Source organism: Akebia trifoliata, chromosome 8 (genome assembly GCF_017979445.1).
Source record: "Akebia trifoliata isolate Shusen 1 chromosome 8, ASM1797944v1, whole genome shotgun sequence".
Taxonomy (NCBI): Eukaryota; Viridiplantae; Streptophyta; class Magnoliopsida; order Ranunculales; family Lardizabalaceae; genus Akebia; species Akebia trifoliata.
The window spans coordinates 32,212,732-32,224,416 of NC_141382.1; the positions used below are offsets into that span (position 1 = coordinate 32,212,732).

Below are 11,685 nucleotides of genomic sequence, written 5' to 3' on the forward strand. Positions count from 1 at the left end.
GATAATAATTGTAATTGTAAGTAAGGAAGTTAATGATAATTTCTAAAGAATTTTCATCATTTAATTAGAGGATAATTCTTAGAAATATACATATATGGAGACATAAATAGAGATAGAAAGATTAGAAGTGAGATTTGGAGATCCAGGGTTGGGCTTTAATATCCTCCCATAGCTTGGCCCACAATCCGACACGTTGAGTCCGGCCCATAATCAACTACAATCCAAGTGGGCTTAAGCAGATTTGAAATCTTACAAGTAGTGAGTCAGGTTAGTCTGACTGAAAACAATGTTGAAACTACACTTCTCCACTGTCCTTAGAACATCTCTGAACTTACTTAACACTTGTCTTGATTTCGAAAGAATCTGAAACTGAAAGTGAAGAACTTCACTTCGTTGTTTCCGCCCTAATGGACTTTTTATTCGAACAACAACTCCCCTCATCTTCTCCCTCCCTATCTGGAAACTCTAGAAACAATGGCTCAAGAATCCCTTGTAGAGAAACTAGAATCATCTTCAATCCATGAAACAAATGATCGAATTGCGGATCAATCTCTCAAAGGAATTGTTTCATCTGGCCATCTCAATGCTAGTGCTCCTGAATTCATTCCTCTCATTTCGAATTCTGCATTGTATGTTCCGTATCAGAACTGCTACAGTGGTTTTGCAGAAGACGAGGTTGCTTATCAAGGTCATGTTCTGTGGAAAAGAGATGTCATATCTGAGGAAAATTTCCAGAAAATTTTGAATCAGGCATGTTGATTTCTCTATTTTTATTTTTCCTAGTCATCAGAAATTTTGAATCAGACTTGTTATTTGGATCAAATTCAAGTTTCAGCTTATGAAGTAGTAGTAGTAGTAGTAGAAGAGTGAACTTGACTTGTATCTTTTACTTCATCTTTCTAAAAATTGATTCTTGATACGCTTAAGTGTTGGTATATGGGGAAGTAAATGAATTGAATGAACTCAATGCTTGGGATTACAGTCACATTTTAATGTTTATTTATTTATTTATACAAATTGTATGGTTTTCTCATTGTGGCTACTAAGGTCCACGAAAGTGAAGTTGGTATTTGGTGGGGAAGAATTCTGATTCTCCAACTCCCAAATTAAGCAAAAAACACAAATTTCCCTCAAATGTATTTCCCAAGGGCTAAATCCTTACCTCTCCTTTACTTATATTTATAGATAATCATGGATCAACTAACCTTGCTAGTGGTCCCTGGATTTTTCAGGGTCTTCTTTGATTGTCGGATTATAGATTTCCTAGAGTACTTTTTTTATCTTAAGATATTGTTTTTTTATCCATGCTCTGTGGTAGGGCTGCACCCTGGGTGGGTTGGAGGGTAAACCCAGGCTCAACCCAAGGGACAAAACCCTCAACCCGAGCTCAACTCAACTACCATCAGGCCTGAGTTCATTAACCCGAGCTTGAGCTTCTAAAATCATTCTGTGTTCGGGTTAGCCCGAGGTAGGTAATTTTGGGGGGGTTGGGCTTGTCGGACAACCTTAAATATCAAAGCACACATAAATAATATCCAATTGTCCACAAGCCATAATAAGATGAAATAAAAAAGCTAAATTGAAAAAAAAAAAAATCTCAATGATGATTCCCTTCACTCCTTAGTCCTTAATGTCTATAACATTAATAAAATGACTCCTCATCTTTAAGAAATCCATGTATAAACATCTATAACAACGCACTCAAATAGAAAGAAAAGTCTTTTTTTTTCCTTAGTTATAGGAAGAAATAATTAAAAAATACTTTAAAAAAATATAACTAATATAAAAATATTTATATATTAGTATATAGCATTGGGTTCGGGTTGAGTTGGGTTGCCCAAACCCTCAACCTGAGCTCAACCCAAATTGAGGTCAGGTTGAGATATTCTAACCTAGGGTCACCTTATCTTCTATACAACTTGGCCCTGGCTCATCCATCAATCGGGTTGGCCAGTTTGCCCAAGTTGCAGCCCTATTCCGTGGTAGATACCGACGATGCAATTTTGGGGATTGACTCGAATCCTAGGTAGGGATACATAAATGATGTGTATATGTATCCTAAGTTGATATGTGTGTGCTTGGGATTAACTCATTATTTTTCTTCACAATCATTCCATCTCCAGAGCTTAGGATGGGAATCTTGGGGTCTCAAGATACTATATTGGCATGCATGTCATGTCTCCTAGATTTTGAGTGTCATGTTAGCCTCCACTTTTCTTTGTTTTTCTTGCCACCGGGTCTTTTCTAGATAATAATGCCCATGTTTGAAGAGAGTGATGACGACTTCTCGATTTTTTGAGAGGTATCCATAAAGTTGTCAAATAAATAATGGGAATGAACCGAGAATCCCCAATTTTTTTCCTTAAAATTTTCAACCCATTAGAGGCATAGTCACCAAGTCAGGGTTTGGACATAATTTGATAGTGGGAAAATTTGGGACAAAGGGAAAAATTCGGGAAGTTCGGAAAAATAAGGAGAAAATCCTGCTAAGGTTAGGATTGTGTAATTTTCCTTACTATGTGGTATTCACATATTATATCAACTCTTATTATTAAAGTATTAAACTACAATAATAAAACACCAAATCTCACATCGATATCATTTATACATGAACAAAAAATAACCAGGTATATATTGTATAAACACCCCTCTTCCTTTCTCACCGAAGAGAGAGATACAAAGGGTTAGGGGCCAAGACTTGAAAAAGAAGGGAAGCAAGTGCTGAAATTGAGGGAGGTAAAATCCAGAGATAGATCAAAGGGCGATAGAAGGAGGGTTAGGTTTTCTTTCAAACTAAAAAAAAATCATAAGAGGTGACATTTTCATTTTGAATGCGAAATTCGCTTTTTACTCGTAAAGTCGCGATTAAAACCAAAAGTTGCAATTTATTTAAAAAGATTAAGTCGCAATTAAGTTTGACCTTCTTTTTAATTTTGTGGTAGAATCCCATCCTTTAGATAGGCATTGATGGGTTCCATCCAACATGGCCCTAGCTATCTTGGGATGGTCATGAGAAGAAGGGAAGATCATATTGAATTTATTTTTTGTGTCTTGGGTGTTCACAAGAATGGAAGTGAAGGTTAGATTATCTTGAAGAATTTCTCACTCCACTCACGCAGTCTCACTTTCTTTCGATTACTTCACTGTTGAACGTTATTGTCAATGCCACCACAACAATTTTAATTATAGTGTAGTTATTGCTTGCAACATTCTTGCCGTTGTTAGAATACATTTTGAAGATAACCGCCTAGGAACCATAACAAGTGTTGTTTATGAAGAGGGAAGCTCTCTATTAATACTATACATGAGATGTAAAGTTAATCTCAATATTACATTTTTCAGAAGTAGATTTAGTTTAATAAGGAAAACTTGTTAAATGCAAGCATATGGAAAATGTGATTTCATTAACGAGAGACTCACATAAATGCATGCATGAGATAAGCGAATAATGTTTTGTTTAGTAAGGAACTCGCATGAATGCATGCACAAGGTTTTATATTTATAATAGAATTTTTTATAAGTTTTTTCGTTTGATAGGAAGATTAAATGCATGTACAAAAGAAATGAATTTTAAATTGTCTTGTTTAATGAAGAGGCCCTCCATATATATGCATGCACAAAATAATGTAATTTCAATTTTTTTGGGAAACCCTCTATTAAATGAATGCATGTAGTTATGTTTATATGAAAAAAATATCCCTAAGTTATTTTTATTACATGCATATGGTATTGTTTTCTCTAAAAAAAGCCACAGGTTATAATGAGGGGTTCCCCTCACACAAATACATGCTTATGTATTACAAATTTATTGGAAAAAAATCTTTTGCTTTATTTTGTACAATGCTTTTAAGCTAAATTAAATATGAAGTCCAAATATACTATTTAATAAACTTATAACATCTTGTATTCGTTTTTGAAAACTCCCACGCGAGCTGATAAGAATGCCATCGTGCTCCACCCTTTAACTGATATGGAGTTTATTGGAAAAAAAAAAATCAACCGAACATTTAATCACATCGTGATCTTTTCGCATCACTCAAGCATCCTATGAAATAAAAGATTTCAAATGTATTTTCAAAATATAATATATGTGTGTATAATATTTAAAACATATTCGATAAAAAATTATTTGATCAATACTCGCCGGTTGGCATTTTACTTGTTTCTCCAAATATTAAAATGATTCAAGATGTGGAAATACATGGTATGGCCATCCTATAAAATCTCTTATTGACATCATTATGACATTCTCATGAGTTCATCTACATTTCTGAAAATGCCTAGTATATTGGTTTATTAAAATCTCAAGCTTTTTATTAATCAAATGATCATAATTAAAACTCATAGAATCTCATATAATTCTTAGGTAAATGAATCAATGTGGATTTACCCAAAATGATCATCATAAGCCTCATTTAATGAAGTCAAAATATATTTGACTAATCATAGATCTAGTGGGAAAACTGAGAGGATCTTTTACACGGTTCTACATGTCATGGCCTTGAAAAATGAGTTGTCCCAAACTTATTCCTTATAATATTTGTCAAAATTTGAGGTTTGTAAGGATCTGATGCATTTGGGTTTCCTCCTAGACCCATCATGGCCCAAAGTCACTTACAATATTGCCTCAAGATGAAAACTCTCATATTTTATGAGTCCAAAACTAGTTACCAATAATACACAATATTAATAATTTTGGGCTGCATTTTGAAAAGGTTGCCTTACGGACTCAAATAGGGATCAAGCCTTAGGTGGTTCAAATGGATGAAAAAGATTGTCTCAAATAATAATTGACTTATACGGGCATAATAATATTAACATTTCTCTTGTTTTTGGCTCGGGTTTTTTGGGGTTCTAGATCTTCTAGGGTTTTTGACACCAAGTACAAAAGTAAAGATTGGAGAAGAAAAAAAGAGAAATAGAAGATGAAAAGAGAAGTAAAAAAAAAAGAAAAGATGGAAGAGAAAAAGAGAGATTGTGTGTTATGTTCCATGGCTCTTTTCTTATTTATAATAAAAGATACTAGAGATGACAATATTACCCCAAGACAAAAGTAAAATAACAATTTTTGTAATAAGGATAAAAATATTATTCTACTCTTACAACAAGGAACCTATTTGTGAAAGGGTTTTGATGGGACAAAAATCAATTTGCAAGTAAACAATCTATTGGGGGATGTGAGTTTGGTTGTGGGCCTCTAATTGGACCTTGAGTTCACATTGTGCCATCATGTTCTGTTAGTTTAAGTAGTCTACTTTGTTACCATGCAACCAAACACTTTTCTTTTAAAAATCTTGTAGGTGGTAACTTACCTTCCTTTTCTTTTATCTTTTTCAATTCTTGCAGGTGGAGTACTATTTCAGTGACGTCAACCTGGCTACTACTGACTATCTAATGAGGCTCATCAATAAAGATCCTGAAGGGTTTGGTAAGATATATTCCATTTTATGCTAAATTGCTACATGGCATGCTCTATGGATTTGCTATTTTTTGTTTCTCAGTGATATCTCCTTGATTTCCTTCCCTTATTTTCTACTATAGTTTTGCATTATAGTTTCTGAGAACTTGATTTTTTTAAGAAAGGTTGTGGTGCTAGTCTTCCATAGTGGGATTTATATAAAGAAATTTCTTAAGATTTGCACTCTTTCTACCATGGTTGTGTATTGTTGTTTTTGTGATTCTCGATGGTGATGATGATTTGACATGGGCTACAGACATGCAACCTTAGTGCAAAAGACTGGATCCTGAACCTTCCCTAATTCATAGTAAATTTTAAATTCTTTGTTGTTTTGATATAACATATCAACCCTGTTTCTCTTCTAGTCTCGGCACCTGTGGAGACCGAGTTGACTTACTTGGATGAGTCATCTCGTCAAAATCTGTTTAAATGCTTTTTTATTAATGTATATTTATTAATATCTAAAAAAATAATTATCTTCTCTGTTATAGGAAGGATTAATGGATATTCAATTATAAAATTTTATTTTATATAGATCATAAATATTTAAATTATCAATTTTTATATATGAAAAACATCAAACTGGTCAACTTGACTAAGCTTTCATTCACGTGGTTGAGATTTTCAAAATATCAGGCAAGTCATCTTGGATCTCGGACAATTTAGTGTGATGGACGATTCACATTGAATCTTTCACTCGATTACCTTTGGGACCGAGAGAACTTTCCCAAGTCCTCTCAGTCTCAGACGAGTTCTAAAATCATGTGAGGAGTCTAAACCAACCAAATGTTGTCACTTTTACAACTTCTTGATAATGCAGCTATAAATGTGAGACAAGGACAAAATCCTTTGCCAAGGGAGATACTAGCAATGAAAAAAGTGAATCATTTTCAAGCTATGTTTCATGGACTCTTCTATACGGGCAAAGTACCTGTGCAATATTCCTGATTTGGGTTAGATTTCAACATGCGATAGATTGTGGTGGTTACTTTCCTTACTATTATTATTATTATTATTATTTTAAATTTCCATACATACAAGACGTTAATTATAATTGGGCTTAGACCCAAAGCTCAATTGGTTGACATGTTATAATGCAAATTTGAGGTTGTGGTTCAAGTCCAACTTACCTATCAAAAAAAGAAGACATTAATTAGAATTATTTATGTTTTTTTTTCCTTACATGCAAGACATTAATCAGAATTATTTATTAAAAAAAATATATTGATTAACATTTACCATTGCATGTAAGGTATACTTTTTTCCATTTGATGTTTCTTATATAAATTTTTGTTAAGGATTTTATTAAAGGAACAAAAAAAGCTGTATTACCAAGTGGTTGAGATGACCTACTTGGGGAAATAAAAGAAGATTACTCTTCGTCCTTAACGATACTCTTTTATCTAAATAATCTTCAAAACACAATCCTCTAAATCTAGACTTTAAAAATGTCAATGACCACTAATACAATATCCTTCAATGGACAACACAATCTCTTGGACTCTTGTTTCTACCTCTCAAATACCCCCTATTTCTTTCTTTCCAAATCTCCCAAAGAATTACAATGGGCAAGAAATTCCGTAGGCAATGACCTCTAAAAGAGAAGGTGGAGCACAGATCTCAGTATGATCCAATACATGCTAAACTAAGAGAAGAAGATGCTCCAGATATCTTGTGTAGAGGTTTGATGGAGTAGAAGATGATTCATGGATTCATTTATGCATGGAAGATAATTTGACTATGGTCCAATTTTTGGTAATCAACTGATTGACGATTATGATTTTTTCAAGGGAAAGATGTCAAGAAAAACAGACATTTTTAGAAGGAACTTTTGAATCCCACACAATGGAGGCCGAGAAACAGTCGGAACAAGCGCACAAAGAAGAATAAAATGTTCTCTCCTTAAATAAATTGTTCCAGATCCATGCCCAACATCTAGTGTCTTCATTCGTGGTCCATATAGATTTAATATTATACAATCCAATTGTATAGTGAATAATTTTTCATACCTTGGATATCATCCTTAAAAATTTAAACCTCATGAAAAATTGACATTAATTTGAAAAATCTGTATTTTCATTGAGATTGTTCTGTAGGAATTTTTTTTGATGTAGTAATGCTAGAATAGACCAATTTTGGTGACATTGATAATCATATGGAGAATGATTATCAATATACAGATAGAACATCCAAAATGTTATCCATATGGGCCTCATAAGTGGGAGTATAAACAAGGATTAATGAATAAGAGCAGGGGTTAACACTTGGTATGCTGATGTGGGAAGAAAGTTTTGCAAGAGTAGCACTAGGGATTGTGGTGTATTGAATTCCAACTGCATCTCTGTCATACCATATTTATATAAGGCTAACATAATATTTCTCATAATCTTGAAAACTGCATATTCCCTGTTATAGATGATGTGAGCTCTGAGAATCTTATGATTGGCATAGACTTCCTCTTAGCCCGATTCACATCTAAGTTAACAAATCCCGATTTGGGTTTCATCTTGCATTAGAGTTGAATGACTTGTCCTGTTTTCTCAGCCCATTCCTTTGTTCTTTTATATTCAATTATTCATTTGAGTTATCATTTAATAAATGGCATGACCCTGCTATATTGAACAGTGCCATTATCAGCTGTTTCTTCTTTTAAGAAGATTAAAGCTCTCATCACTAGTGATCCTCAGCTTGCTACTGTTCTCAGGAACTCATCAAAGCTTGTGAGTTCATTTTATCTACTCTTAATTTTCTTCAGGCCATCCTTATGTTCTACCAATAGCCCTCCTATTTTATTTTATTTTTCTTTATTATTAGTGTTACCTATTTCGATGCTGCATTCTACAGGTTGTAAGTCATGATGGGAAGAAGGTCAGACGACAGCATCCACTGACTGATTCAGCTATAGAAGAGTTGCAGGTTGTTTTTATGAACTACTTTTCTGATTTTCATCCTTGTTTGTCTCACTTGAGTTGACAATATCAGTCTTCTGTGTCTAATGTCTCCAATATTTTGTAACTTTTGCTTTGAATGAATTTAAAACCAGACTTTATTTCATGCTAATTGCTGGACATTTTACAGAAAGAACTATTTTTGTGACCATGTATTTACCTTTTCTGTACTTGGAATGCAGTCACGGATCGTTCTTGCTGAAAATTTGCCTGAGGATCATTCCCATGCAAACCTCATGAAGATTTTCTCTGCAGTTGGGTGGTAGGGAGCTTATTGTTAATTGAAGAACTATATTTTTTTAGAGCTTCTATTGCCACACCAACTTTTGCTAACGCCACCTCAAGATGTGTGCTAATTCTTTGGTGATTTACATATGAATTGGGGTGGCATTTGAAAAAGTTGGTGTGGCAATAGAATCTCTCATATATATATATTTTTCCAGCAAATATCATTGGGCCTTATGCGAAATGGTTCTTTGTGCTAGTGTGAAGTCAATCCGCGCTTGTCAACCTCAGAGCTCTTATGGTGGGGTTTCTGCAGCATCCAGATTATCAAAAATGGAGAGCTTGCTTTTCGGTAACAAGGTATATGCTTCCACGCTGGTCAGCAGATCTGAATTTGAATTTTAAACTGGGTTGGGACTTATAAGAAATTATGAAAACAGCCAGCCCGGGTCGGAGCTATTGACACTCCTAGGAATAGTTGCTTTCTTGAGGTTTTATCTTATTTCTCTGAGGTTGTGGAGTTTGGTTATGGTTGAAATGTAAGGTGGTTATTCATTGTGTACTCAAACTTTTGTTTCTTGTCAGGTGTGTCCATGAATTACCAACTCACGTAGGCAGGTTGTAGAGAAAATAGGGATATAATTTAAATACATAACCAAATTGTTATTTGGTTTTTTTGTTTTTCCTTTTTAGGGGTAAGGGGTGTATATGTTGAAGAGAAAGGACAAGCTTATTAGCCTATTAATAATAAAGAGAAAGAACTAAAGAAGGCTTAATAATACTTAAATGCCTAAAGCTAAGGCCTACAAATATTTACAAAATCCTTTAAAGATACCGAATTGAATTCCTTGAAGATGATGGTGAATTCCTTGAAGATGATGGCCGAATTAGAATACAAGTTTTAGCCTTTTAACCACCGAATCTTTGTTGCTAAGCCTTTTTTTTTTTGAAGGTATGCTTGTTCCTATCTTTCTGAATGCTCCACCCAATTCAAATGGGATTGTCCAACTATCTTCATCTTATCATCCAAACCTTCCAATTTCCACATTTCATGAGAGCCACAAACAAGCTTTTGGAAGAAAAAGGACAAAGAAAAAAAACCCATTGGGCCTTAACTTCTTCAGCATTTTATTCCAATACGAGGAAATGCGATTTACCTAGAATGGTAGGAATCGCACGCTAGGTCTTTTTTTTTTTTTTTTAAAGGTAATTTCATGGTACTGGGTTGCAACATGGGATTTTCCCCTTTGCTAAATCAGGAGGATGTTAAGAGAGTTTAGGAAGGGTTTAGAGAGCTCTAGAATGTTGTTGAAAAACAACAATGTTGGGGTGGCAATAGAAGCTCTCTCATTTTTAATGTTAATTTTTTTTTTTTTTTGGGTTTAGGATTTTATATGAGCCTAATCATAGTTGTAAACAACTACTGAAATTGTTTGAACGAGTGTTACAATGTTGAGATAAATAATTTTAGCCAAACCTTTGTAACATCTGAATAGTGTGTTTTAATCTTTAATTGGGGTGTGATAAATAATTTAAGAAAATGCGGTGTAATAAGTAAAAGTTGGGGTGCCAATAGTAGCTCTCTTTGTTTATGGTCGACTGATGAAAGGTGATCTTTGGTGCTATATTGATCTTCTAGTTTAGGCCCTCCAGAGGGATGTCTTGTTTGACCCTAACACGGGTTATATGGAAACAGAGGTTGGAGTATGGACTATTAAGAGAAATACAAAACTACTGCTTACTGAGTTGCTAACCATGTGTACGATTATGTATATTTGATAAGTTCAGTAGTTCTATCTTGAAATTGACAACTCTTTGTTCCACCTGCAGGTGCATGCGTATGTGGAGTATGAGACTGTTAAGCTAGCTGAGAAAGCAGTACGTGTTTTGGTCTTTGAAGTTATATGTTTTTCACACTGACCTGTTTTGACTGACGATATCTCATTTGTTGCGGATTAGGTTTCTGAGCTAAATAATGAGGGGAATTGGAGAAGTAGCCTAAGACTGCGGATACTGCTCAAGTGCATGGTATTACTTGAATTTCTTATTTTAGTTGATTTCCTATACTTCAGTTGACTTGTTGAGCTGGATGACCCATTTTGATTTGTGTTGCTACAGCCAAAACTTGTCCATGCACAAGGTAGAAAGGCTGGAGATGAATGCAAAAGGCACTGTGAGGGAGCCGGCTTGCTGAAATTGGAGCTTCCAACTGATAAGCACTTGGATTATCACCAGCAACCATCTAATGTGACATTGCATGAGAGCATGGTAAGCATTCCTCATTCTGAGATAAGTATGCTTGTAACTAAGTGTATATGCTGCATTTACTAGTCTTTGGAACTAACACTGCTTGGATAGGGTGAGGAGGGCAGTCCGAGGAGAGGTCGAGGTCGTGGTCGTGGCCGTGGTAAGGGCCATGTGCATGGGCAGTACCACAATAATCGTGGCACTCATTTAGGTACTCCTGCCAAGCAACCTCCAAGGCCACGTATGCCCGATGGCACAAGGGGTTTCAAAATGGGCCGGGGAAAGCCAGTCGCTACTGATGGTGCATGATGACTTCTTACATAACAGATGTTTGCTCCCATGTGTCTATCCATGCTGGTGTCTTTGTCATCCATTAGGTGTTTTAGAGGGGAGGGGTATGCCAATGCCAAAAGTCACTTTAGTTTTTTTTTTTTCATTTTTCTGTTTTGTGTGTGTGTGTGTGTGTAGGTATGTGGGAAAAGGGTGGTGTGGGGTAATTGTGTTAGTTTCTATAGGGTTGGTTAAAACAAGTATCTTTTATGTTCTGTGTGTTTATAATTTGTAAAAAAGAAAAAAAAAAGGAAAATAAAAAAAAGGGGGTTGAAAAAATCAGTTTATCATTAGCTTGAATACGTTAAATTTAGTTTATCATAGAGGTTAACAGGTTGAAGATGAGTTTTTTGGGTTGACAAATCAAAGGGGTTTTTGGCCAAAAGTTGAGAATGAGGGCTTTTAATTAGGCCGTTTTATATCAGTCTCTCAGATTAAACCTAGGTCAAGGTGGATGTCATCAGTTTTAAAACGCAT

At 34.8% G+C, this 11,685-nt stretch overlaps 1 protein-coding gene across 1 annotated transcript; it reads left to right on the top strand.

Annotated features, from left to right (window-relative positions):
- The first annotated feature begins 297 nt into the window (after window positions 1–297).
- LOC147396539 (la-related protein 6B-like) lies at window positions 298–11,370 on the top strand. Its single transcript, XM_086451514.1, has 10 exons — window positions 298–750; window positions 5,347–5,428; window positions 8,084–8,178; window positions 8,303–8,374; window positions 8,589–8,668; window positions 8,892–8,991; window positions 10,462–10,509; window positions 10,591–10,659; window positions 10,750–10,899; window positions 10,990–11,370. Exons 1-10 carry the CDS (start codon window positions 475–477, stop codon window positions 11,185–11,187), a joined length of 1,170 nt encoding a protein of 389 aa, XP_086307640.1. The 5' UTR covers window positions 298–474; the 3' UTR covers window positions 11,188–11,370.
- Window positions 11,371–11,685: the final 315 nt, after the last annotated feature.